Below are 26,456 nucleotides of genomic sequence, written 5' to 3' on the forward strand. Positions count from 1 at the left end.
CGAAACATTTCACAAAATGAGATAAAGTTCCCAATGAGGGCACAGACATACCAAACATCCCAATAAGAAATGGCAGCTGTCCAAGGGATTTGCTTCTTCGTGGATTCAGGAGGGAAGTTGAGCTGAAATCATGTCCTCTCAATTCACCGTGCATGTTCTCTTGTTACTGGATCGTGGGGTGATTCAGAACTTTATCTCACGTTCTGGAGGAGGGGGTGTGGTTGCACACACAAAAGAAATGACAGAAATTATTCCACCTCCATCTCAGCCAAACTGGCCTCATTTTTTTTATTGAACAACTTTAGAATCCCTATGTAAAAAAAATCCACCAGAAGTTAATGTATGTTTAAAGCCCAGGTTAAACACCACAACCTCTTTCCTTTCATCATGGCTTTGTATTTCCACCACTTTCCAATCGTTTCCCACATGTTTCAGACTCTCATGTTCCTGGCGAGGGAAGACAGGATGTCGTCAGGAATCAAGACTGACCAGGAAAGTCCTGGGATCTAGCTCCAACCTGCAGGGTTGGTCATCTAAGTCAGTGTTCCAGGAGTTTAAGAGCGGTGCTCAGATTTTTCTTGCTGGCTTGAGAGTGGGAGGAAGGAGCTCGTTCATGATTCAAAAAATTCCTGCTGGACTGACAGTACCCCCATGGAATGCCAGAATTTCTCCACCATGAAAGATCATTTCCAAGTCAAAATGTCGAAACTCCACAGTCCCCATGCAATTCACTTTAATCAAAGGCCACCTGATTGTTCTCCATCAGTGGAGATCCGATGCTTGAAGTGCAACTGGAAACGAGCTTGCACACTCGCTCAGGCATGTGAGGGGGAGGCATCCTGAGTCCTGGGGTCATCAGATCATGACGTACCAGTTGTCTCTCTGTCAGTCGGTCAGATCAGGAATCAGTTCTTGCACGCATCTTCAGCTTGTCTCGGCGGGTGAAGCTCAGGTTTCAGCTCTCTGGCACAAGTCACTGAAAGGGTTAAAAAGGCAAAACTGAGTGGCATTGGAGGGGTGGGGGAGCAAAGCAATATAAACTGAGAGGGACAATAAGGGAGGGATCTCACTGAAACTTATTGAATACTGAAAGGCCTGGATAAAGTGGATGTGTGAGAGGATGTTTCCTGTGGTGGGGGAGTCTGGGACCAGAGGGCACATGCTCAGAATACAAAAAGGTCCCTTTAGAGCAGAAATGAAGGGGATTTCTTCACCAAGAGGGTGGTGAATCTGGAATTCTCCACCGCAGAAATCTGTGGAGTCTGTCAATTGGGGATATTTAAGGCAGAAGTAGACATCTTCCTGATCAGTAAGGGAATCAAAGGTTTCGGAGAGAAGGCAGGAGAGTGGGGTTGAAAAAGAGAGTAAAGCAATCAAAATGGAATGGTGGGGAGGACTCGATGAGCTGAATGGCTTCAGTCTGCTCCAATGACTTCTGGTCTAAGGCACACACATAGGACTCTGCTTAAAGTTTATGGGCCCCTTCGCAGTGGTTTCTTCTGTACTTCTCTCGTACAGATGACTCAAAAAAATAACCATTAACAAATTTGTGTAACGGGAAGTGAAAAGAAAACAAGACTTTACCTTGAATGTCCGGTGGCCCTCAGGAGGGGTCATAGGTCCCCCTTTGTGAATGGTTGGTCTAAGGCAGGGGTGTCAAACTCAAATTCACGGAGGGCCAAAATTAAAAACTTGGACTAAGTCGAGGGCCGAACTAAATATTTATTGAAAATTTTCAACAACATCTGCATGTTTTCTCTTCTTTCAACATATGTAATGTTAAACTTTTTCTTATTAAAATAAATGTTTGATAATAGTTTTGGATAAACTCTTTCCAGAAGCATTAACAAATGAGAAATAAAATATTCAATAAATAATATTTCTCTATAGAGGATTTGTCAAATGTTGCTAGTGTGCTGTCGAATAGTAAAATCTGAGGGCTATTGAAAATATGAGAGAATAACATGATTCCTGAAACAATCAAATGGGTGACTGATTGTGGGCATGAACTCTAGCAAGGTTATTTGCTATGCCCTTTTTCCATTGGTACAGATATCCTTTGATTTACACACTTTTCAAGTTTTATGCCTAATGAGCTTGTATCCAGGTGCAGGATCATTTTTAACCAGGAATATATTTATCACTGTGACATGAAACTATTGGAAGATCGTTTTATCCTGAGATTAAAGATCATAATCCTTACTCAGGCCTGTGTGCAGGAGGGCGGGGGTTTGCAGGCGATTGGGTTGGACAACGACAGTGCGGGGGCATCAGCTCTCGCTGCAGGGCGACATCTCGGCGGATCAGCGGCCCCGTCACCGTGAGTCGCGGGTCGGCCTGCGGCAGGGAGGGGGAGTGGGCAACGGTCCTGGCGAGGTCAGGCCCGAGGCCTCCGGTTCCGGGCGCTGGGAAGTGGCCTTGGCTTCCCCTAACACCGGCCAGGCCCCAAAACCAGAGTCCACGGTGAGACCCTGCAACGTAAACAGAGGAGGTGGGGGCGATTAGCAGGCTGATGCCAATGCATTCTGGGATTTGTTGTATTACTGTGCATGCGCTATACTGGCGCGGCGGCCAGCGGACCACCTCTAATACATTTTTGAAATGATCTTGCGGGCCAAATATAATTATATCGCGGGCCAAATTTGGCCCGCGGGCCAGAGTTTGACATGTGTGGTCTAAGGCATTAGAAAAGACTCTCAATAATCTGTCAGAGAACAGACAAGTACTTCTGACTATGGGAGTTGTGGTGTAAAATTGAGACCTAACACCTGATAGAGGAGTTGTGGTGTTATACTGGTGAATTGCATTCAGTTCTGGTCATTACAGGAAGGATGTAGATGCTTTGGAGAGAACGTGAAGGAGATTTTCCAGGATGTTGCCCAGATTGGAGAACATGACACATGACCCAAGGTTGACAGAGCTCGGGCTTTTCTCTACAGCGACGGGGTATAGAGGTGTATAGGATTATGAGGGACTGGACAGCCAGCACAGTTTCTCAGGGACAATAATAGCAAATACCAGAGTTCCTCTGTTTAAGGTGAGTGGAGGAAAGATGTTAGAGGTAAGTTTACTTTTATACACAGAATGGTGGGTGACTGGAAAGCATTGCAGGGGGGGGGGGGAAGGTGTTGGAGGCCGGATACAGTTGAGACATTCAAAAGACTCTGAGTTTGGCACATGGATGCAAGAAAAATGGAGGGTTATGGGTCTAAGGTGGAAAAAATTTAAATGTTGTAGGGTAGGTTTTAATGGTAGGTTCATGCCACTTTGCGTAAAGTCCCACCAGAGGAAGTAACTTCACAGTTGTCTTTGCATCCCTCCTCAGGAGATGTCGGAGACACCTCGACATCTCTCTGTCTCTCTCTATATGTGCTTCCACTTCTCCCACCTTCTGTCAATACCTTTATCACCTCTTAACCTCACCCCAACTTCTTCCCCCACCTCCACCCCCAATATCACCTCCTCACCATCCTCCCCCACCTTGACAAACAAAATCACCATTTTCTACTTGTCCGAATAAAAGGTCCCAACCCAAAATGCTGCCTGACCCACTGAGTCGCTCCTTAATGCATGCTCAACATGCCAGTATCTTTCACAAAACCTACGATGTTCTTAGGGCCAGGCCCTTCAGCCCAACATGCCCATACTGACCCAAAATGCCCCACCCACAGTAGTCCCACCTGCCTGCACTTGGCCCCATGGCCCTCCAAACCCATCCTATCCATCTATCTGTCCACTTTGTTCTTAAATATAGCAACAGTATCTTCCTCAACCACCTCCTCCATACACCCATTACCCTCTGTGTAAAAAAAAATTACCCCTCAGGTTCCCGTTAAATCTCTCCCCCCGTCACCTTAAACCTGATTCCCCTACTCTAGGAAAAAGACGCTCTGTGTTCACCTGATCTAGTTCTCTCATTTTGTGCTCCTCTATGAGATCGTCCCTCATCCTCCTGCACTCCAAGGAATAATCTCGCCTGCCCAACCTCTCCCTGTAGCTCAGGCCCACATCCCGCCCCCACCCCACCTTCTCGAGTTGCAGCAACATAGGAAATTAGGAAGTAGGAACAGAAGTAGGCAAAAAATGGCCCATCGAGCCTGCTCCGCCATTCAATACGATCATGGCTGATCTAATTTATGACCTAACTCCACCTACCTGCCTTCTCCCCATATCCCCTAATTCCTCTATCATGTAAAAATTTATCTAACCGAATTTTAAATATGTTTAATGAGGCAGCCTCAACCACTTCCCTGGTTAGAGAATTCCAAACATTCACTACTCTCTGGAAAAAACTATTTTTCCTCATCTCTGTCCTAAATCTACTCCCCCGAATCTTGAGACTGTGTCCTCTCGTTTTAGTTTCCCCAGCCAACTCAAAAAGCCTTCCTACATCTATCCTATCCATACCCTTCATAATTCTATATGTTTCTATAAGATCTCCTCTCATTCTCCTGAACTCGAGCGAATACAATCCTAGATGATTTAATCTTTCATCATAAGTCAACCCCTTCATCCCAGGGATCAACCTAGTAAACCTCCTCTGGACCGTCTCCAAAGCTAGTATATCCTTCCTCAAATATGGAGACCAGAACTGGACACAGTACTCCAGGTGCGGTCTCACCAGTACCTTATACAGTTGCAACATTACCTCCCTACTCCTGAATTCAATTCCTCTAGCGATGAAGGCCAACATTCCATTTGCCTTCTTAATAACCTGCTGCACCTGCAACCTAACTTTTGGCGATTCATGCACAAGCCCTCCCAAGTCCCTCTGCACAACAGCATGCTGTAGTTTTTCACCCTTTAAATAATATTCAGCTCTTTTATTTTTCTTGCCAAAGTGGATAACCTCACACTTACTAACATTGTACTCCATCTGCCAGACCTTTGCCCACTCATCCAGCTTAACTATATCCTCTCTGCAGACTCTCCACATCCTCATTACAATTTGCTCTTCCACTCAATTTGGTGTCATCCGTAAATTTGGCTACACCACATTTTGTCCCCTCCTCCAAGTCATCAATGTAAATGATGAACAGTTGTGGGCCTAACACCGACCCCTGCGGCACCCCACTTACCACTCACTGCCAACTTGAAAAACTCCCATTTATCCCAACTCTCTGCCTCCTGTCAGACAACCAATTTTCAATCCAGGCCAATATACTTCCCCGGACTCCACTTTGCTGTAACTTACTGATAAGTCTCTTGTGCGGCACCTTATCAAACGCTTTCTGGAAATCCAAATATACAACATCAACCTGTTCCCCTCTATCCACCGCACCCATTATATCCTCAAAGAATCCTAACAAGTTTGTCAAACAAGATCTTCCCTTTCTAAAACCATGCTGCGTCTGCCTGATTGAACCCTTACGTTCCAAAAGTTTCACTATTTCATCTTTAATGACGGCTTCAAGCATTTTTCCAACTACATACGTCATGCTAATTGGCCGATAATTTTCAGTCTTCTGCCTACATCCCTTCTTAAAAAGTGCCATGACATTTGCTGTCTTCCAGTCTGCTGGGACCTGCCCAGAATCCAAGGAATTTTGGTATACGACCACCAATGCATCAACTATAACTTCTGCCATTTCCTTCAGAACCCTTGGATGCATATCATCAGGACCAAGTGATTTGTCTGGCTTTAGTCCCATTAGTTTCTCAATCAATGTTCTCTGCACCCTCTCCAGGTTGACGGCATCCTTAACAACCCAAATCATCTTCATAAACCTGACTGAGCATGCACGTATCCAACACACAAGGAATCAAACACTTTTCCGCCCTGTTCATGTGAAAATTCTTCTCATAAACTCTTCGCAAATTGTGCTGTTAAATCATGGGAATGGGTCATCCCAGATTTAGTGGTTACTATGAAGCAACAATGGTTAATAGTATCTATAATATGATGTCTCTCCTTGGCCTCATGCACTGCCAGACTGAGACCACATGCAAATGGTAAGGACACCTCATCTTTCATCAGGGCACCCTACAACTGGATGGCATGAACGTCGACCTCTCCGGTTTCTGTTAGCCCCACCGCCCTTCTTTCTCAATGCCTCCTTTCCTCTTGCTCTCTCCCCCTCTTTTTTCCTTTTCCCTTTCCCCCAGCTCTGCTTCTGCAGTCTCCAAACAACCCTACCCCCAGTCAATCCTCACCTTTCCCCTCTCCTGCGTTCCTTTTGATTTCTACTATTGTTGATTTCTACTATTCCCCTGCCCTACTCAGCCTTTTACTGTAATTCAGACGCCTGCCTGATTTTTACTCATACCGAAACGTCGGTTATATAATTACCTCCTGTGGATGCTGCGAGGCCTGCTGAGTTCCTCCAGCATTTCTGAGTTTTTACTACAATCACAGCATCTGCAGGCTTTTCTAATATTACATTAGGATTGAGAAATGGAAAATGTCAAATTCTCCTACATTTTAATTGTGTGTTCTATTCTCCATTATGCCAATTATCTACAAGTCCAAGTGATCCAGTCACATTGAGCCTGGTGATTAAGTTTCATTGATAGCCTCAGGGTTATAACATTCTACTTTAACATCACCTACACAAGCCAAGCTCACTTAAATAGCCCTTCACACTGTGATCAACCTATTGGGCCCTGGAGTCAACCCTCCCACTACCAGAAGATAGTGCAGCACAGAGGTAGCCCCTTGGCCCGACTGCTCCATGCTGACCCTTGATGCCTACCTGCGCCGACCACCCACAACAGCCCAACGCTATAGCAGAGGCCAGCGACGCAGGGTTCAAAATTGGGGCTGCCTGTAAGGTGGTGGTAAGATCTGCCCCATGAACCGCATGGGTTTCCCCAGGGTGCTCTGGTGTCTTCCCAGCCTCCAAAGATGCATGGGGCTCAGACGGTTAAATGGGGTGTGTTTGGTTTGTGCAGGCCAAAGGGACTGTTACAGAGCTGAATATCTAAATTAGCAGGTCCTCAGTCTATTTTATGATCCCCCTCTAAATATTTTCCCAAATGCTTCTGGTCATTTTTTCTGGCAACTTGTTCCTCATACCCACGACCCTGTGAGGGAGAAAAACACCCCTCATACCTCATTTTCTGTACTCCCCTAAACCCACTCAAGTAAGACTCCAGCATCCTATGACAAAGACCATCAACCCTTTCTTTGTCCCTTGTAATTATAATAAATCTCCTTGCTCACTGCTTTAGTTCTGCCATGTCTGCCCTCCTCCCTCTCCCATTACTAATTTATATTTTGACTGATTCTCTGAGGTTGTATGTCTACCAACCATTAGTTTCGGTGACTTCTACCTGGCCACCTCTGGCCCAGATGTTGGTGACCGCTGTCATGACCGTCAAGCACCTGTCAAACTCCTCATCCGGGCACCGGGCAGCGAGAGAGGAGAGTCGGTGAGCCACCTTGTAGGCTTGTCGGTATCGTTCCTGCTGCTGCCTCACCTGTTGCTTGGGCGACGCAGCGGGCTGCTGAAGGGAGCCAGCGGCGGGCAGGCAACTGCTCGAGGGGGCCGGGCGGTGGAGGAGGAGGTACAACTGGGTCCAGCGGCCGGCGCAGAGCGAGGGCTGGAAAAGGTCGGACCCCTTCAGCCGGCGGAAGGCCAAGATGTGGCGGCATGGCAGCTTCATGGAGGTGCGGAAGGCACACTGGCAGTCGGCCAGGCCTGTGACGATCGCCCGCCTCCTGGCGACAGGCCACGCTCTCTCGGCCTCCTGGCCGAGGAGGCACACTCCCTCTGCCGCCTCCAGCTCCCTCTGCACCTGGCAGAAGGCAAAGTGAGTGAGCAGCCGGCGGTAGGCTGCGGAGACGGGGTCAGGTTCCAGATCGTCGGGTGGCACCTTCCGGAGCAGGTCGTCGCGCTCGGCCCGCAGAGAGTCGAGGGCTTTCAGGAGACCCCGGGTGAAGGAGGTGGAGTCAGAGAATTCGCCGATCCCATCCCTCAGCCTCCGACTCAGGGCCTGAACCCGGTGGACAGTACTGGTCAGGTAGCTCTCGTTCTCGTGCTTCAGGCCCTCCACCCACTGGTGACGGGAGCCGTGCCAGGTCGTGTTGAAGTAATCGACAGCTCCCTGCACCTTGGTGTCCAGCAGCTGGCGGTACAGAAGGTCATACTCCTCAGCTGAGCTCGCATAGCACATGCTGTGGAGGGTCTGTAGGATCTGGTCCCTATGGAGGGGAAAGAGGAAACAGGGCTCGGAACAAGGACACGGACAAACGGGGCCAGAACAAGATGTCTGAGCGGAGAAACAAGGCTTAACGTGGGAGAAAAGGTTTTCAGTGGTGATGAGTGGGGGTTCAGTGAAATGTAACGACAAAGGGATCTTCAGCGAGGGGGTCTTCAGCGAGGGGGCGGAGAGGGGGTCTTCAGCGAGGGGGCGGAGAGGGGTTCTTCAGCGAGGGGAGGAGTTAAGGTGTCTTCAGTGCAGGAGTGATCTTCAGTGAGTGTTGGTCTTCTGTGGGGAGTTGTGCGGGGGAGGGGGGTGAAGGTTTTCAGTGTGGGGTGAAGGAGACCAGTGGGTGGGAGTTGAAAGAATCCAGTGGTGGGTGGGGGTGAAGAGGTCATTAGTAGGTAGATGGAGGGGTCTTCAGTGGCTGGGTGAAGAGGAGGTCTAGTGGTGTCTTCAGTGGGGCATGAAGGGGTCTTCAGTGAGGCGTGGTCTTCAGTGGGGCATAAAGGGATCTTCAGTGGGGCGGAGGAGAGGATGGGGGGAGAGAGTTTCCAGTGGGTGGGAGGAGGTGACATGTGAGGGGTGGAAAAGGGGTCTTCAATGGGGAGAGTAGATTATGTGTTCCTCACCCACTCCCCACACCGCCACCTCCTCCACCCACCCACCCCTAAAACCCCCATCCATCCCAATCCCCTCCCATCCCACTGTCACCCTTCCAAACACATCTCCTCTCCATATCATCACTCACTATTCCCTCTCCCTCATCTCTGCCCATATATCCCCACCCACCAAAATCTCCCCACACTATCCCACCCCCATTTTCCCCACCCACCCTGTACTCTCTCCTCTATCCCACCCTCTCCCACCCACGACCCCCTCCCTCCTATCTCCGTCCCCACACACCACCACCCACACCTCCCCATTCCTCCCTCCACCCATAACCACATCCCTTCACCCCGTCCTCACACCCCCTCATCCTGCTTCCCCATACCCTGTACCCTCCCCAAACACCATCTCCTCCTCAGCTCCCTCCCATCCCACTCCTCCATATCTCCTCTCCATGACCCTCCTTCCTGTCCCCTCACCCCAATCCTCCATCCCCTGAACCCCCTTCCCCCATACACCTGCTCCCCTTACCCCAATCCTCCCACCCCCTGTTCCTTCTCCGCCCATAAGCCCCACCCATCTCCAGCCCCCCTCCCAGACCCAGGACAAGAGCAGTGGCTGAACTGACCGTTGCCTGTCACTGACTTGTAGTTTTTCGGTGGTCACGTCCCTTTGGAAGGTGAGCAGGGTGTGGGCGAGGCAGCTGAGAAGCTTGGCACCGGGCAAGGCATCAGACACCAGCTCCCCGCCACATGCCTCATTGCTGCTCACCACCACCCGTGTTCGCTCGGAGGCTGGGTTCTTCCGTGCAAAGATGCGCAGCAGCTGGCGGAAGGTCTCACGCTCCAGCTTCTGCAGGAACCACAGGCACACCAGCTCGCTCTCCCCGTTGCCATTGATCGCCAGCAGCAGGTAGCTGGGCAGCTGCAAGTCCTCCCAACTGCAGGCAGCGTCCAGCAGCAACACCTCGGGGAAACTCTCGAAGGCCTGCTTCATGCCGCAGTCCTGGTAGTAGATGGCCTGCAGCACGTTGGCCTTGCTGACCACCACCACTACTGTGCCGTCTGCAAACAAACATGGGAACAAAGTCAAGACTCTCCTGTGCCACTTCCTCAAGCAGCAGGAGACCCCTTCGGTCTCAGAGGGAATCGCACAGCATCCAGGGAACCCAGAAGATTAGCACGGGAAAGATAGTGCGTTCCCTCACCCCCTCCCTTTTCTGGAGAGGAGACGCAACAGGCTGGTCTCTCGGTTCTGTCTCGTCACCCACAGCCCAGGGAAGGAATGGTATGGGTTGGTTACAGAGTGTGGCTCTCTTGACAGCGCCACTCTCTCAGGGCAGGGACGATACGGATTAGAAACAAGGTGTGGCTCTGCCTGCATCCATCACCAAGTCCCAGGGCAGTGACAAAGGTGGGGGGGGCGGGGGTAGATACATAGTGTGGCTCCCTCTACACCGTCCCATCACACACTCCCAGGGCAGGGACAGCATGGGTTAGATACAGAGTGAAGCTCCCTCGACACTGTCACACTCTCCCAGATTAGACATAACATAGGTCAAATCAGAGTAGAGATCCCTCTGCATTGCCTGTCACACATTCCTAGGCTAGAGGCAAAATGGGTTTGCCCCTACTACCTGTCTAGGACACAGCCAGCACAGGTTACGCACTGAGTGTACCTCCCCCTGTGCTGCCTGTCACATGCGCCCAGGGTCGAGACAGTAAAACTCCCTCTGCCCTGCCCCAAAACAGGGAGTCAGGATAAGACTCAGAGTAAAGCTGCAAAGACATGAAACCACTGCACTTGAGTTACAGTCGAAAGATCAGTAGGGTCTGTACCCAGACTGGTGACACGTGGACAACACCAGACAGGGCCATGGCAATGGGGGTGGGGTAGGGGTGCCAAGGAGGTCAGGCAATGGAGTGATCGAGGGGTGAGGGGTGCGGTGACCGATTGCATGCTCTGGGTGGTTGGTGGGGGAAGTGATCCGTTGCCAGTGGCTGCCGCTGTCTCTGGGATGGTGGGCATTGGTAGGGAGACAGTGGTGGAATTGATCCAGTGTCAAAGTGATGGGGTAGTGATGTGATGACTGGAGAAAGGAATCTCAGGGTTGTATGTGATGTCATGAAATGATACCCCTCCAACATCAGACTCCTCAACAACAACAATCATTTAAGGGCTCTTTTGCACTTTGATTTTTTTTCTCTGTATCGTACAGTTTGTTTACCAGTAAGTGGTACTTCTGCCATATCCGCATTAAAAAGAATCTCAGGGGTGTATGTGATGTCATGTATGAACTGAAAATAAATCTGAAAAAACCTGATGTACTGTATTTACTCTGACAATAAATCTGAACCTTGAATGGCTCATTCTTGCAGGTGAGGGGAGGCAGTGGTAAAAGGTGTGCTCTTCCTGCCATGGGGAGGGAAAATGGATGGTGGTGAGGGGGGGGTGTGATGACGGGTGCAGGGTCAGAGGAGAATGTTATCTGGGAACAGGTGGCACACAATCCCTGCAGCATTGGAGGCAGCAATCTTATGGCCAGGCAGGGTAAATTCCTATAGTGGGGGGAGGGAGTGTTCCAGTGACAAGGCAGTACACTATCTCAGAGTGGGGGAAGAGTGATCCAATGTGAGATGAGAACACTATCTAAAAGTGGGGGGGGGGGGGGGGGAACAGAATGAGTTAAAGCAAGACTAGCACACTACATGAAGGTGTGCAAAGAGTGATCCAACATGAGAACAGAACACTATCTAAAAGTGGGGGAAGAGTGATCTGAAGAGAAATCAGCACACTTCATGAAGGTGGGGTAATAGTGATCCAATGTGAGACCAGAACACTATCTAAAAGTGGGGGGTAAAGAATGAGATAAAGAGAGACTAGCACTCTACATGGTAGGCAAAGATAGAGGCTGCTTTTTTAAGACCCGTCTCATGAGATGTCCTTGATGGAGTGAAGTCTGGTCCCTGTGATGTTATAGACCAAGTTAACAACCCTCTGGAGTTTATTCTTGTCTTGAGAGATGGCGCCTCCAAACTAAGCATTGATAGGGGCACTATGTGAAGGTGGGGGAAGCGTGATCCAATGTGAGACCAGAACGTGATCTAAAAGTTGGGAAATAGTGATCTAAAGTGAGACCAGCACACTACATGAAGACGGGGGAAGAGTGATCCAATAAGACTAGAACATGATCTCCGGGGTGGGTGGAGGAGTGGTCTAATGAAACAGAAGCATGCTCCTCCTGGAGTGGATGAAAATTATCTTGATCTAGAATGTTATATTATCCCAGTGTGGGGAAAAAGTGATCCAAACCAGAAAGGGGGAGGGGTAACCCATTCAGCCCCGCGAGTGAGAAAGACTGGTCCACACCATCTAGGGATAGGAGAAGGAGGGGACAGGGTCCGAAGCCAAATCATTGACCCTCAAGGAGAAAGAAGCCACACACCTACCCTTGACAGCGGCCAATGTGGGGACCATCATCTCCAGGTCAGTCTTCTCGACCTTGACGTCGCCACATTTGTCTGCGTCCTCCTGGTTCTGGACATCCTCCTGGATGGGAACTTTGACAGTAACCTTCTGCAACTCCTCCTTCACACACCCTCCATTACTCTGCTTCAAGGCATCTGAAGCAACGTCCCCACACAGCACTTTGACAGAGCGCCTTTGTCGTGGTATCTTCGTCTGTGCTGCCTGTGGGGGAGAAAGAAGGTCCTTTGACATTTCACCAACAACTTTATATCAACCAATGTATCAAAATTAAAATGCAGCTCTTATTCCCTACCACAAGAATTAGACAGTGAATATTTACCTTCTCCAGCTCCTCATGGGACCTTCATGGTTTATATAAATGACAGGCATAGATAGGGAGGCACAATTAGTGCAGAGCTTAGCTCAATGCAATTACAGCGTTCGAATTCGGCACTGTCTGTAAGGAGTTTCTACATTCTCCCCCTGTCTGCGTGGGTTTGCTCAGGGTCCTCTGGTTTTCTCCCACATTCCAAAGACGTGCAGGGTTAGTAAGTTAATCATAGGTATATTTGGGCAGCGTGGGCCCGTGGGTCAGAAGGGCCTGATACCATTATCTTGAAATTATTCCCAGGGGAAGGGGGCTCTAAAACTAGCGGGCTTGGATGGAAAAATTCATGGTTTTGGATCGAGTGCAACACACAAACATTCTGGAGAAACTCAGCAGATCACGCAGCATCCAGCGGAAGTTAAAGATAACTAATGTTTCAGGCCTGGGCCCTTCATCAGGAAGAATAAAACAGACAGAAGGGCCCAACCTAGAAACGTTGGTTACCTGTTACTTCCCCTGGATGTTACATGGCCTGCAATCATGAAGAAGGCTCACCAGTGGCAAAACTTCGCTGGGTTTGTCACCAAAAACTCTTGGAAATTTCTACTGCTGTTCCGTGGAGAGTATTCTCACTGGTGTGGATGTGCCAATGCATAGGACAGGGACAAGCTACAAACTTGGCCAGCACCATTGTGGGAATCAGTCTTCACTCTATTAATGACATCTTTAAGAGGCGGAGTCTCAAGAAAACAACCTTTATCCTCAAGGACCCTCACCACCCAGGTCATGCCTTCTTCTCACTGACACCACTAGGAAGGAGGTATAGGAGTCTGAAGACAAACATCCAAAAACAGCTTCTTCCCCTCCGCCATCAGATTTCTGAACAGACAATGAATCTATAGGCGCAACCTCACCTTTGGTCTATTTTTGTACCTTTTTAAAAATCTTGCGTTTACGAAATTGTAATTGAAATGACTGTATTTCTCCGTGAAATCATCAGTACCTTGTAATAGTCAACCCCATCCCCCCCAAACCTTTTTGACCCAAAAATCTAGTGTTTGTGTATAACCCCTGTAAAAGTCAACCACCCCCCCCACCCCCACCTCCCCCCACCATTTTCAGCCCTGACTGCCCGCCCACTGCAGTTTCAAAACAAGAGCTTGGACACCTTCAACACTCCAGGTGCTGGGAGTAGAATTTTGTGGGTACGGAATAGAATTGACGCTCACTGCAAAAGAAAGGTGAGAAGACACACACGATGAGAGACTGACCTGGCACTTGGAAGCAACAGCAGGTTTGAAGTTTCCACCTGGCATGGATCTGTTCCCTGCTTTTACCTGCTTCGTGGTGTGGTTATGTGATTCATTCATCTCTTTAACTACAAACTTGTTTCCGTTTGCAGAGAGGCGGACTTTAATAACGCAGGGGCACTTCATCTTGTTGGTCCTTAAACAAACAATGGGCAGCAGAACTTAAGGCAACAGGAGAAAGATTGGGTGACTGCTTTGCCAAACCATTTCAGCTCCCCCAACTATTCCTTTCACAGAGACACTTCTATTCCTCTTGCATAGCCTGGGGCGGCAGGGTTAGCACGACACTGTAACAGCACCGGAAACTCAGTTTCGAATCAGGTGCTGTTTGTACGTTCTCCCCGCGTCTGCATGGGTTTTCCCTGGAGGCTCCGGTTTCCCTCCTCCCTTCAAAACAGGTTAATTTGGGTGTAATTGGGCAGCACAAGTTTAAATGGCCAGAATAGTCTTCTACTGTGTGGTAAATAAATTTTTTTTACATTTAAAAAAATTGTCAGGAACTTGAGGATCGACAGATCATATTCCTTCTGGAAAATTTGAACTAGCAACTTGAACATCACAGTGCCTGTGACTAACAGCGTGAATATTGAGTTTTCTAACGAGGTAACCCGCAATCTCATCCGATTCCATTGTTTCCATTCCCTTCTTTACCTGCACTCAATTCTTTCCTCGCTCTTTAACATTCCCTCCTCCCTGCCAATTATTTCTCCCTCTACCTGTTTCTCCATCCCTCACACCTTGTGTCCTGTATAAGACCAGGTCGGACCAGGAACGACCATCCTCCACTACACATCAATAACTCGGTAGTGGAGAGAATAGAGTGCACCAAGTTCCTCGGCGTTGCGCACACATCTCCTCACTTGTCAGGAAGGCGCCCCGTGACCGCACTTCCTGAGAAGACTGAAGCTGGCAAGGCTACCAGCCACCATCATGTCGACGTTCTACAAGAGTATCCTGGCCGAATGCATCACAGTGTGGTACGGTTGCTGCAGAGAAATGGATCGGAGGTCTATATACAGGACCATAAGAGTGGCAAAGAGGATGCCTGGAGTCTCCCTCATCCCCACCCTTGATTGATGATATCTACTCCAATCGTAGATTGAAGAAGGCACATAAAATCATTGCGGACCCCTTCCACCTCCCAGATGCTCCCGTCGGGAAAGAGATACAAGAGTATCAGAGCCAGCACCTCGAGGCTGAGAAAGAGCTTCTTCACACGGGCAGCGAGAAAGCTGAACAACCAGAGGAACTGCTCACATTAACCATCTGAGACTCGCATACTTACAAACTATATCTATGTATTTATTTGTATATATGAATACTTGTCCTGTATATGTGTGTTATGTCTGGTTGTATGTCTGCATGTTTGGCGCCGAGGCCTGGAGAACGCTGCTTCATCAGGTTGTACTTGTAGAATCAGATGGCAATACCTTGACTTGACGATGATCTCTGGGCCCCTCTTCCCCCGTCATACATCTAATTTTACCTTTTTCATCTTAGTCTTGATAAAGCAGCGTCTACACTTCCTAAGGAGGTTGAGGAGGGCAAGGCCCTCATCATGACCACATTTTACAGGAGTACAACTGAGGGTGTCCTGTCTGGCTGCATCACTGTGTGGGACAGTAGCTGCAAAACATCAGAACGGAAGTCAAATCAGAGGGTCATCAAAATGGCTGAGATGATCACTGGGGTCTCCCTTTCCTCTACTGACCACATCTGCCAGACCCATGCCCACTCACTCTACATCTCTCTGGGAGTGTTGATTAAAGAGCTCACTCAACCTTTCCTCTCAAGACATGTTCTCCAATCCAGGCAGCATCCTGGTACAAATCTCTGTCCAGTCTGTCTTCCCTCTAACCATTTCCAAAATCACAGTAACACATCCCTTTTTCCCTCTGCCTCCTTCTCTCCCTCCCTCTTTCCCATGGTGTTGTTGCCAGAACTGTACACAGTATCTCGCTGCATGTTTTATACAGTCCCAGCAAGACCTCCATCCTCCTGCCTTCTATTCCCTGGTCACTTATACCCTAGTTCTTCCTAAATGACCTGTCCCAGTGTATCCCTTTCAAAGTCCCCCCTTCCTCTACTCTCTAACTTGCCCTTCATTCCTTTCCCTCTCCAAATACATCACCACATACTTCTCTAAATTAAATGCCATTTGCCCATTTCATGACCACCTCAAACATCTTTTAATTTAATTCTTTTTTCAATTTAGAGATACAGACAGAGTCATAGGCCCTTCTGCCCCATGAGCCTGTGCTGCCCAGATACACCCGTGTAACTAATTAATCCATTTGGACAGCCATAATCAGTCAGCATGGCCTTGTGTGTGGTAGGTCGTTTAACAAATCTTGTAGAAGTTTTCAAGATGATTACCAAGAAGGTAAATGAAGGAAAGGCTGTGGATGTTATCTACATGGACTAGTAAAGCCTTTGACAAGGTCCCACAGGGGCGGTTAGTTCAGGTTAAGACACTAGATATCCAAGGAGAGGTTGTAAACTGGATTTGAAATGGGGTGTGTGGGAGTGGTAGCAGATGGTTGCTTCTCAGACTGGATGCCTGTGACTAGTGTTGTGCCCCAGGGATCGGTGTTGGGACCATTGTTGTTTGTTGTCTACATAAATGATCTGGATGATAATGTGGTAAATTGGATCAGGACGTTTGCTGATGACACAAAGATAGGAGGCGTTGCTGACAGCGAGGAAGATTTTCAACTGGAAAAATGGGCCAGAAAGTGGCAGATGGAGTTTAATGCAGACAAGTGTAAGGCGATGCATTTTGGAAGGACAAACCAAGGTTGGACAGAGACCGTAAATGATTGGGCCCTGAGGAGAGCAAAGTAACAAAGGGATCTGGGAATACAGATACATAATTTTTTGAAGGTGGTGTTGCAGGTGGACAGGGCTATAAAGAAAGATTTTGGCATCTTAGCCTTTATAAATCAAAGTGTTGAATATAGGAGTTGGGATGTTATGTTATAATTGTTTAAGACATTGGTGAGACCAAATTTGGAATATTATGTGCAGTTCTGGTTGACTTACTACAGAAGATTTACTAGAATGCTGCCAGGTCTTCAGGAGTTGAGTTACTGGGAATATTTAAACAGGTTAGGACTTTATTCCTGGGAGCGAAGATGAATGAGGGGAGATTTGATAGATGTTTACAACATTGTAAGAGGTACAGACACAGTGGACGTGAGTTGGCTTTTTCCATTTAAATTGGGGGAGATAAATACGAGAGGTCATAGTCTTAAGCTGAAGGGGAAAGGTTTAGGGGGAACATTAGGGGGAGGTTCTTCATTCAGAAAGTGGTGGGAGTGTGGAACGGAAACCGCGCATCTTTGGAACGTGCGAGGAAACAGGAGTAAAAGGTCAGCTTGCAGATGCCACAGGCAATCAAGAAGACGAATGGGATGTTGTCCTTCGCCACTGTAAAAACTGAATTTAAGAGCAGGGAGATTCAGCTGAAACTGTACAGGTGAAGCCACACACCTGGAGAACAGTGCGCAGTTCTGGTCTCCTCATTTGAGGAAGACTAGACTGGCTTTGGAGGCGAAGCAGAGGAGGTTCTCCAGGTTGACTCCGAACATGAGGGGGTGAGTCTGTGAGGAGAGATTGAGTCATCTCGGAGGGTACTCGCTGGAATTTAGAAGAATGAGAGGGGATCTTATAGGTAGGTAAGTTGCTTCCATTGGTGGGGAGACTAGAACTAGGGGATATAGCCTCAAGGTTTAGAGGAATAGATTTAGACGGAGAGGAGGAGGAACTGCTTTTCCCAAAGAGTCGTGAATCTCTGAAATTCTCTACCCAAGGAAGGAGAGGCTGGTTCATTAAGTATACTTAAGGCAGAGTTGAACAGATTTTTTCATAGTCAGGGCATTGAGGGTGATGGGGAACAAGGTGGAGCGGAGTTCCCGGCCGGATCATTGATCATTCAACAGGCGGATGGGTGACTCCTGCTCCTGTTTCTTATGCTCTAGTACAATTTTACCCACTGCAAATGTTTCCTCACTTCTGGTTTGGTCGTTTGCCAGAACCCTTGGTTTTGAACAACTTGCCGCCATGAATGCAGGCATAGTCGATCTCAGCAAACTTTAGCGCGTCGTTCATAGGCCGTTTCGGGGCTCTCCGCCTCTGCGCCTCAATGGTGCGCGAGTGCCTGGTCCACATCTGCACGGCACAATCTTTCTGGTAGCGCCGGTACTCCCGGTGTAGCTCGCTGTAGCTAGAGAACTCAGCGCCCACTCGAAAGCCTGTCACCTGAGACATGGCCACTGGCTCTGGGAGAGGGGGAGCTGTGAACAAACCATAGAGAGCAATGGGTCAAGGGAGAACGGGACAATGCAAGCAGCTCAAATACAAGCGTCAGTGCATACTGGGGGGCTGCGGCGTTGCATGTCGAGAGTCAGCCCATTGTAGGCTGGGAGTCGGCCCATTGCAGGTGGGGAATGTGGCGGTTGACAGGTAGGGGATGCAGCACCTTACTAACGGGAATCTCAGCACGTTGAACAATTAAACATCTTCTGGACTCTCAATCCCAATGAATCTCCATACCCCTCCGCCATCTCACCCTACCTCATCCTGATCCTTGCTGACTGCTGGAAGTGCCAGAAATTAGATTTTCCTCCTCACATCTCTACTTATCACACCGGCAAAACCCTACCCACCATTGAGAACAACTGCAGGGAACGCTGCCATCAGAGAGCAGCAACAATCATCAATGATCCACACCACCCATCACACTCTCTGTTAGCACCATAGAACATTACAGCACAGAAAAACAGGTCCCTTCAACCCTTCTAGTCTGTGCCCATCCATTTTTTTTTTGTCTGGTCCCACTGTGCTACACCCAGTCCATAGCCCTCTGTATTTCTCCCATCCAAACTCCAAATGTTAAAATTGAACCCGCATTCATCACCTCAGCTGGCAGCTCATTCCATACTCCCACCACTCTCTGTGTGAAGTTTCCTCTCATGTTCCCCCTAAACTTTTCCCCATACATCCTTAACCCATGCCCCCTGACTTGTATTGCACCAAAATCAGTGGTAAAAAGCCTACCTACATTTACTATGCCAATCCCCCTCATAATTTGAAATACCTCAATCAAATCCAGAGAATAAAGTCCTAACCTGTTTAACATTTCCCTGTACTCAGTTCCAGAAGTCGAGCCTACATCCTAGTAAATCTTCTCTGCTCTTTTTCCTGTAATTAGATGACCAAAACTGCACACAATATTCCAAAATTTGGCCTCACCAAGGTCTTACACAACTTTTCCATAACATCCCAACTCCTAGATTTCTGAAGGCCAATATGCCAAAAGCTCTCTTTACAACCCTATCCACCTGTGATGCCACGTTCAGAGAATTATGTTCTCGCTGCTGCCATCAGGAAAGAGGTGTAGGTGCCACAAGACTCACCCCAGCAGGTTCAGGAACAGCTGCTCCCCCTCCACCTTCAGATTCCTCAACAACACGCTCAATCAGGGACTCAGACAAGGACTCGTACTTTACACGTTATTTATTATTGAATATGTATTTTGTACATTGCACAGTTTGTCTGCATTTCCTTCTTCTTTACCTGCCTCTCTTTTGTTTACGTATATTGTGCAATTTATTTTTACACTGCTGATAAGTAGAAATTCTGCCTGGGTGCGGGAAAAAGAATCTCAGGGTTGTATGTGATGCCATGTACAGGAATGGGCTCTGACAATAAAACTGAACTTGGCTCATTCAGAATGAGAGAGTCCGTTCATCTCATGATCCTGTCTCACATACTGACCGTTTCCTGAAATTTGTGCTTTTCATCTGGGATTTTCGACATTCCTACTTTCTTTCAAGCTACTCAGGAAATACTAGAATTCAGGTTACCTTACGACAGCATCAGCGATGAGCAGATATCTACTTTGCAGTTGAATCCGTCCTGATCAGGCATTCACGAGGATGTCTCAGGAGCTAGCAACACCTAGGGTAATTAAGAGAGTCGTTACCAGTCAAAAGTCGAGATTATAAAAATCATTTAATTTCCATACACTATGCATGAAATATGCCTGCAAACACTTTGCTGTCAGACAGAATCAGGCTCCCCAGGGACTGGAGAAACAAAATGAGGGAGAAACCCAAGGATCCGCATCACCCAGGACACGCTCTGTTCTTGCTGTCAAGAAGCAGGTATCACAGGACTCACACCTGAAGGTTCAGGTGCTACCCCTCCACCTACAGACTCCAAGACAACCAACTCATTCAGAGACTCAAGGACTTTGCTCATTATTTTTTAACTGAATATTTGTGTTTCTATATTTGCAGTTGGTTTACATTTCTTTCTTCTTCAGTACAATTTGCAGTTACCGGTAATTAGAAATTCTGCCTGACCCACAGGAAACAGAATCTCAGGCTTGTGAGGTTGAGTGTGCACTCTTACAATGGACTTTGATATAGCCAAAGTCAAGTCTGGAAAGAGAGAGAGTCCTTCAACTGAAAGGTTTCTCTCTCCAAGGCAGCTGTCCAACCTGATTGATGCTTCCGTCTTCTCTCCCTGCAGGCGGAGGCAGGAACAGGCCTCCACAGGGACTGTAGAAACACAATGCCGGAGAAACTCAGCAGGTCACACAGCCTGCACCAGATAGCAAAAAAAGATACATAACCAGTGCTTCAGGCCTGAACCCTTCATCAAGGTACGAGCACAATGGAGGCAGGCACCCAAACAATATGGTGGGGCAGGGGGAGGAGCAGGATCACATCGGAGGTTTGGATCTGGAGCTCAGGATGCCGATGAATCGAGCAGAAGTCTGAGTGGCTACAGAGGCTGCGGGAACGCTGGAGACGAATCCACGGACACTTGGTGTCTCTGAAGGGACTCTGCTTTGCTTCTCTGTCTCTTGTACTGTGAGGGGTGCTGAGTAATACTAATGGTGATTCTTTACGGGAGGCAAAAGGTTTGATATATCATGTATGTTACATTTTTTAATGCATTATTATGTGACAATAAAAGGAATTTTGATGGAATTGATGGCAGAAGTGGGGAGGCCACGATTACTGGAAGAGGGACATGGCAAGGGTTGAATTGACAGCAGTGGAGGGGAGACCACCTAGGGGACATGAGAAGGATTGAGTTGATGGCAGTGGAGGGGAGGTCACATTTTCTAGAGGAAGGAGAATGTGAAGGGCTGAGTGGACGACACTTGGGGTAAGGTGGCAATTTCTGAAGGAGAACAACCTGGTGAGGATTGAGTTGTGGAGGTGGACGTTTCCTTGGGGAAAGGAGATGGGATGGGCTGAGTTAGGGGCAGTAGAGGGGATGCAAACATTTCGTATAGGAAAGGAGATGGGAAGGACTGAGTTTGGGGCAGTGGAGTGGAAGCACATTTCCCCAGAGGAAAGGGGAACAAACCATAGAATGCTACAGCACAGAAAACAGGCCATTCGATCCTTCTAGTCTGTGCTGACCATTATATCCACTCATCCCATTGACCTGCTCCCATTCCATAACCCTCCAGACCTCTCCCAATCCAATTTATTCTTAAAACTCAAGATCGGGCCCACATTCACCAGATCAGATGGCAGCTCATTCCACACTCCCACCACTCTCTGAGTGAAGAACGTTCCCCTAATGTTCCCTCTAAACCTTTCCCCTTTCAGCTTAAAACCATGTCCTGTCATCCAAGTCGTTGATAAAAATCACAAAAAGCAGAGGTCCCAGAACTTATCCTTGAGGGACTTCATTCGACACAACCCTCCAATTTCAATGTACTCCCTCCACCAAAACCCTCTGCTTTCTACAGGCAAGCCAATTCTGAATCCACATGGCCAAGCTTCCCTGGGTTCACTGCTCCCTCTAACCTGAGCCCATGTGCGCGTGCACAAGTTGTGCAACCGAACTTAATGTGCGCACAAATGGGGAGGAGAGCAACAAACCGATCAAAGTAGTTCAAAGGATAGAATTAAATCTTAACCAAATACATTATTTTGTAGAATGCAATCACACTTGTATTATATTAAAACATGTCAATACAGTTTGATTAGCCATGAGAGAGAAGCTGGGCCAAAATGATCTTGAAACAATTTCAAGTTTATATTTGCCCAAGCATTCAGTGCACACTTGCTTTGGTCACAGGAAAAAAAAATTTGTGCAGCGTACGATTTTTGCGCACACTGACAACTAAAAAAATTTTGAGGGAAAATTGCCAAGATCCCATGCCTTCTAATTTTCTGAATAAGCCTATCATTTAGAACCTTGTCTTACTAAAATCCATATAGCCCCCATCCACCGAACGACACGTATCACTATGAAAGGTCACCTCCTCAAAGAACTCTATCAGGCTTGTGAACCATGATCTGCGTTTGACAAAGCCATGCTGACTATCCCTGATCAGACCATGATTCAATCCCTAGTATCATTCTAGAGGCGGTACAGTTGGTATAACGGTTAGCGCAACACCTTTACAGTGCCAGCAGTTGAGACCAGGGCCCAACGGCCGCGCTGTCTGTAAGGGGCTACATGGATTTCCCCCAGGGACTCCAGTTTTCTCCCACTGTTTGAAATACACCAGGGGTGTAGGTTAATTGGGCAGCACAGACTCATGAACTGAAATGGCCTGTTATTGTGCTGTATGTCTTTGTGAACGTTGGAAGGGAGACATGGGTAGGTCTGAGTTGAGGACAGTAGGGGAGGTGCACATTTCATGGAGAAAGGGGTACATGGGGAGGAGTGAGTTGGGGGAAGTATTATAGTGGGGAGCCATGTTTCCCAGAGGAAGCGGGTCGTGGGAAGGGGTGATTTGGGGACAGTACTCTAGCGAGGGACCACGTTCCCAGAGGAAGGGGGACTTGGGGAGGGTGAGTTGGGGGAATACCATAGTGGGGGGACCACCATAGTGGGGGGACCACTTTCCGAGAGGAAGAGGAACAAGAGGAAGAGTGAGTTGGGGAAGTACTATAGTGGGGGGGACCACGTTTCCCAGAGGAAAGGGGACATGGGGAGGGGTAAGTTGGGGGAGGTACTATAGTGGGGAATCACGTTTCCCAGAGAAAGGGGGATGTGGGGAGGGATGAGTTGGGGACAGTACTATAGTGGGGGACCACCTTTCCCAGAGGAAGGGGGACATGTGGAGGAGTGAGTTGGGGACAGTACTATAGTGGGGGACCACCTTTCCCAGAGGAAGGGGGACATGGGGAGGGGTGAGTTGGGGACAGTAGTATAGTGAAGGACCACGTTTCCCAGAGGAAGGGGACATGGGGAGGAGCAAGTTGGGAACAGTACAATAGTGAAGGACCACGTTTCCGAGAAGGGGGACATGGGGAGGGGTGAGTTGGGGACAGTTCTATAGTGGGGGACCACCTTTCCCAGAGGAAGGTGACATGGGGAGGGGCAAGTTGGGAACAGTACTATAGTGAAGGACCACGTTTCCTAGAGAAAGGGGGACATGGAAAGGGGTGAGTTGGGGACAGTTCTATAGTGGAGGACCACCTTTCCCAGAGGAAGGGGTACATGGGGAAGGGTGAGTTGGTGACAGTTCTATAGTGGGGGACCACCTTTCCCAGAGGAAGGGGGACATGGGGAGGGGTGAGTTGGGGACAGTTCTATAGTGAAGGACAACGTTTCCTAGAGGAAGGGGGACATGGGTAGGGGTGAGTTGGGGACAGTTCTATAGTGAAGGACCACGTTTCCTAGAGGAAGGGGGACATGGGGAGGGGTGAGTTGGGGACAGTTCTATAGTGAAGGACCACGTTTCCTAGAGGAAGGGGGACATGGGGAGGGGTGAGTTGGGGACAGTTCTATAGTGAGGGACCACCTTTCCCAGAGGAAGGGGGACATGGGGAGGGGTGAGTTGGGGACAGTTCTATAGTGAGGGACCACCTTTCCCAGAGGAAAGGGGACATGGGGAGGGGCGAGTTGGGAACAGTACTATAGTGAAGGACCACGTTTCCTAGAGGATGGGGGACATGGGGAGGGGTGAGTTGGGGACAGTTCTATAGTGAGGGACCACCTTTCCCAGAGGAAGGGGGACATGGGGAGGGGTGAGTTGGGGACAGTTCTATAGTGAGGAACCACCTTTCCCAGAGGACGGGGACATGGGGAGGGGTGAGTTGGTGATAGTTCTATAGTGAGGGACCACCTTTCCCAGAGGAAGGGGGACATGGGGAGGGGTGAGTTGGGGTGAGTTGGGGACAGTTCTATAGTGAGGAACCACCTTTCCCAGAGGACGGGGACATGGGGAGGGGTGAGTTGGTGATAGTTCTATAGTGAGGGACCACCTTTCCCAGAGGAAGGGGGACATGGGGAGGGGTGAGTTGGGGACAGTTCTATAGTGAAGGACAACGTTTCCTAGAGGAAGGGGGACATGGGTAGGGGTGAGTTGGGGACAGTTCTATAGTGAAGGACCACGTTTCCTAGAGGAAGGGGGACATGGGGAGGGGTGAGTTGGGGACAGTTCTATAGTGAAGGACCACGTTTCCTAGAGGAAGGGGGACATGGGGAGGGGTGAGTTGGGGACAGTTCTATAGTGAGGGACCACCTTTCCCAGAGGAAGGGGGACATGGGGAGGGGTGAGTTGGGGACAGTTCTATAGTGAGGGACCACCTTTCCCAGAGGAAAGGGGACATGGGGAGGGGCGAGTTGGGAACAGTACTATAGTGAAGGACCATGTTTCCTAGAGGATGGGGGACATGGGGAGGGGTGAGTTGGGGACAGTTCTATAGTGAGGGACCACCTTTCCCAGAGGAAGGGGGACATGGGGAGGGGTGAGTTGGGGACAGTTCTATAGTGAGGAACCACCTTTCCCAGAGGACGGGGACATGGGGAGGGGTGAGTTGGGGACAGTTCTATAGTGAGGGACCACCTTTCCCAGAGGACGGGGGACATGGGGATGGGCGAGTTGGGAACAGTACTATAGTGAAGGACCACGTTTCCTAGATGAAGGGGGACATGGGGAGGGGTGATTTGGGGACAGTTCTATAGTGAGGGACCACCTTTCCCAGAGGAAGGGGGACATGGGGAGGGGTGAGTTGGTGATAGTTCTCTTGTGAGGGACCACCTTTCCCAGAGGAAGGGGGACATGGGGAGGGGTGAGTTGGGGAACAGTAAGTAGTACAGTGGGAGACGTTTCCCAATGAAGGTTTGCTCAGCGGGATGATAATTTGGGTCAGCGGTGGGGTAGGGGGGAGACCTCCTCGGAGACTGAGGGCCTTTGCAGGCCTGAGGCTGGAGGTCTGGGAGGGGAACCGGCGCGAAAGGTTCGGCCGGGGGCGCGGAACTGCGGCTCCGGCGCTTCGTTCCGGGCCCGGGCCCGGGCCTGTATTGCCGGCTGCCGGGTGGGAGGTTGGGGGTGGGGAGCGGCGCTCTAAACTGCGGGACACCCACCATTCGGCACTTCTCAAATCTCCCGCCTCCCCCTCCCATCCCCTCCCTCTCCCTCCAGCCCCCCGCGTCCGAACACCGGGAAACGCCACGACCTCGGCTTCCCAGCGGCGGCTCCGTCGGCTCCACATCCGCCGGCACACGCACATGCGCACTGAGCCCGGCCCGGCAGATGGGTCGGATCGGGCGCATTCTCTGGCCCCGAGCATTGTGGGATTGCTCTGCTGCCATTGCTCCCGCTGCAGCGGCACCGAATCACTCTCCCTGACCTGGTCACTAAATTAAATCAGCTTGAAAAAGACCCGTAAAGGGGCAGGGAGGACGGCAAACTTTGCTCAGCGAGGAAAGGCGAAAAGCGATTGGAACTGAGCCGTTAATATTTTGCGCAGGGAATTAAAATGTGCAACTGATCCAAGGATGGGGGTTCGATATTTTGCACTGGATGAAAGTTTGGAGGTGGCGCATTCATTATTACTTCAAAACTATTTTTTGGTGAGTGCTTTTTGCGAGAAACTTGAAAGGTGGAGTTCGAATCCGGCTCCGTCTGTCAGGAGCTTCTGCCATCTCCTCCTGTCCAAGTAAAGGGCCATTCAATGTGGTACCTGTTTCATAAGATGTTGGGGTTTAGTCACCACACATAGGAATCAGTCATGATCCGTCTTTGGTTCATTTTGGAACCCGTCTCAAACTGGAGCAGTGGAGAGAGAGAGAGATGAGGGAGTTGGATGAACGCAGAGTGAAAGGAGGGGAAAGTGTGAGAGAGGGGAACAGGGAAGGCAGCAGAGAGGGCTGAGAGACAGGGAGAGAGAGATTTTTAAAAAGTGCAATTAATATGGACAGAAAAAAAACACACTCAGCAATTAGGCAGTCCATTTTTCACTCACTTGGAGATTAATGGTCCATCTGTAGATAAAGGGGGACGACGATACAAATACTCACCGCCAGCTCGAAGAAGGACCAAACTTGAGCTGAGTAAAAAGTGTGAACTGGGAACTCGGGTGTGCTGAGGTGTTAACGGTAAATTACCAGTCTGGATCTCCGACGAGAAATAACGAGAGACGATGAGAGGGGAGAGGCGAAAGGAGGCGGGGTTAGAGAGGGAGGGAGGGAGAGATTTAAAAAAAAGAGGTAGCAGGGGGGGGAGAGAAGTTATAGGGAGAGAGCGGCGGAGTGAGAGAAAGGGAGATGGTGAAAGAGGGAGAGAGGGATCGCTCGCTCTCTGTCAGGAGTGTGTACGTTCTCTGCGT

At 49.2% G+C, this 26,456-nt stretch overlaps 1 protein-coding gene across 4 annotated transcripts; it reads right to left on the reverse strand.

Moving 5' to 3' along the window:
- Nucleotides 1-258: 258 nt before the first annotated feature.
- Nucleotides 259-25,358, reverse strand: LOC138754827 (zinc finger SWIM domain-containing protein 1-like). 4 transcript variants are annotated; one of them, XM_069919710.1, is made up of 8 exons: nucleotides 25,305-25,358; nucleotides 19,725-19,818; nucleotides 17,870-18,152; nucleotides 13,819-13,993; nucleotides 12,201-12,441; nucleotides 9,380-9,815; nucleotides 7,251-8,143; nucleotides 259-976 (listed from the first exon to the last, which is right to left on the reverse strand). In XM_069919710.1, the coding sequence occupies exons 3-8, from the start codon at nucleotides 18,124-18,126 to the stop codon at nucleotides 906-908; spliced, it is 2,073 nt and encodes a 690-aa protein (XP_069775811.1). In that variant the 5' UTR covers nucleotides 18,127-18,152; nucleotides 19,725-19,818; nucleotides 25,305-25,358; the 3' UTR covers nucleotides 259-905. The 4 variants fall into 4 exon arrangements, with proteins under 4 accessions (XP_069775811.1, XP_069775812.1, XP_069775810.1 ...); XM_069919711.1 differs by lacking the exon at nucleotides 25,305-25,358 and adding an exon at nucleotides 20,363-25,183; XM_069919709.1 differs by lacking the exon at nucleotides 25,305-25,358 and having other exon boundaries at nucleotides 19,725-25,183.
- Between the last annotated feature and the right edge of the window lie 1,098 nt (nucleotides 25,359-26,456).

The sequence above is a fragment of the Narcine bancroftii genome, chromosome 2 (assembly GCF_036971445.1).
Source record: "Narcine bancroftii isolate sNarBan1 chromosome 2, sNarBan1.hap1, whole genome shotgun sequence".
Lineage (NCBI taxonomy): Eukaryota > Metazoa > Chordata > Chondrichthyes > Torpediniformes > Narcinidae > Narcine > Narcine bancroftii.

Bases quoted from the DNA above. Each gene is read 5' to 3' on its own strand.
- LOC138754827 (XM_069919710.1), bottom strand. From the start codon at position 18,126: ATGTCTCAGGTGACAGGCTTTCGAGTGGGCGCTGAGTTCTCTAGCTAC. The intron at 13,994-17,869 runs GTGAGGAAACAT...TGTTTGTTTAAG, and splicing joins GGCAAACGACCAAACCAGAA to GACCAACAAGATGAAGTGCC. The intron at 12,442-13,818 runs GTCAGTCTCTCA...TCTCCCCCACAG, and splicing joins CTGTTGCTTCCAAGTGCCAG to GCAGCACAGACGAAGATACC.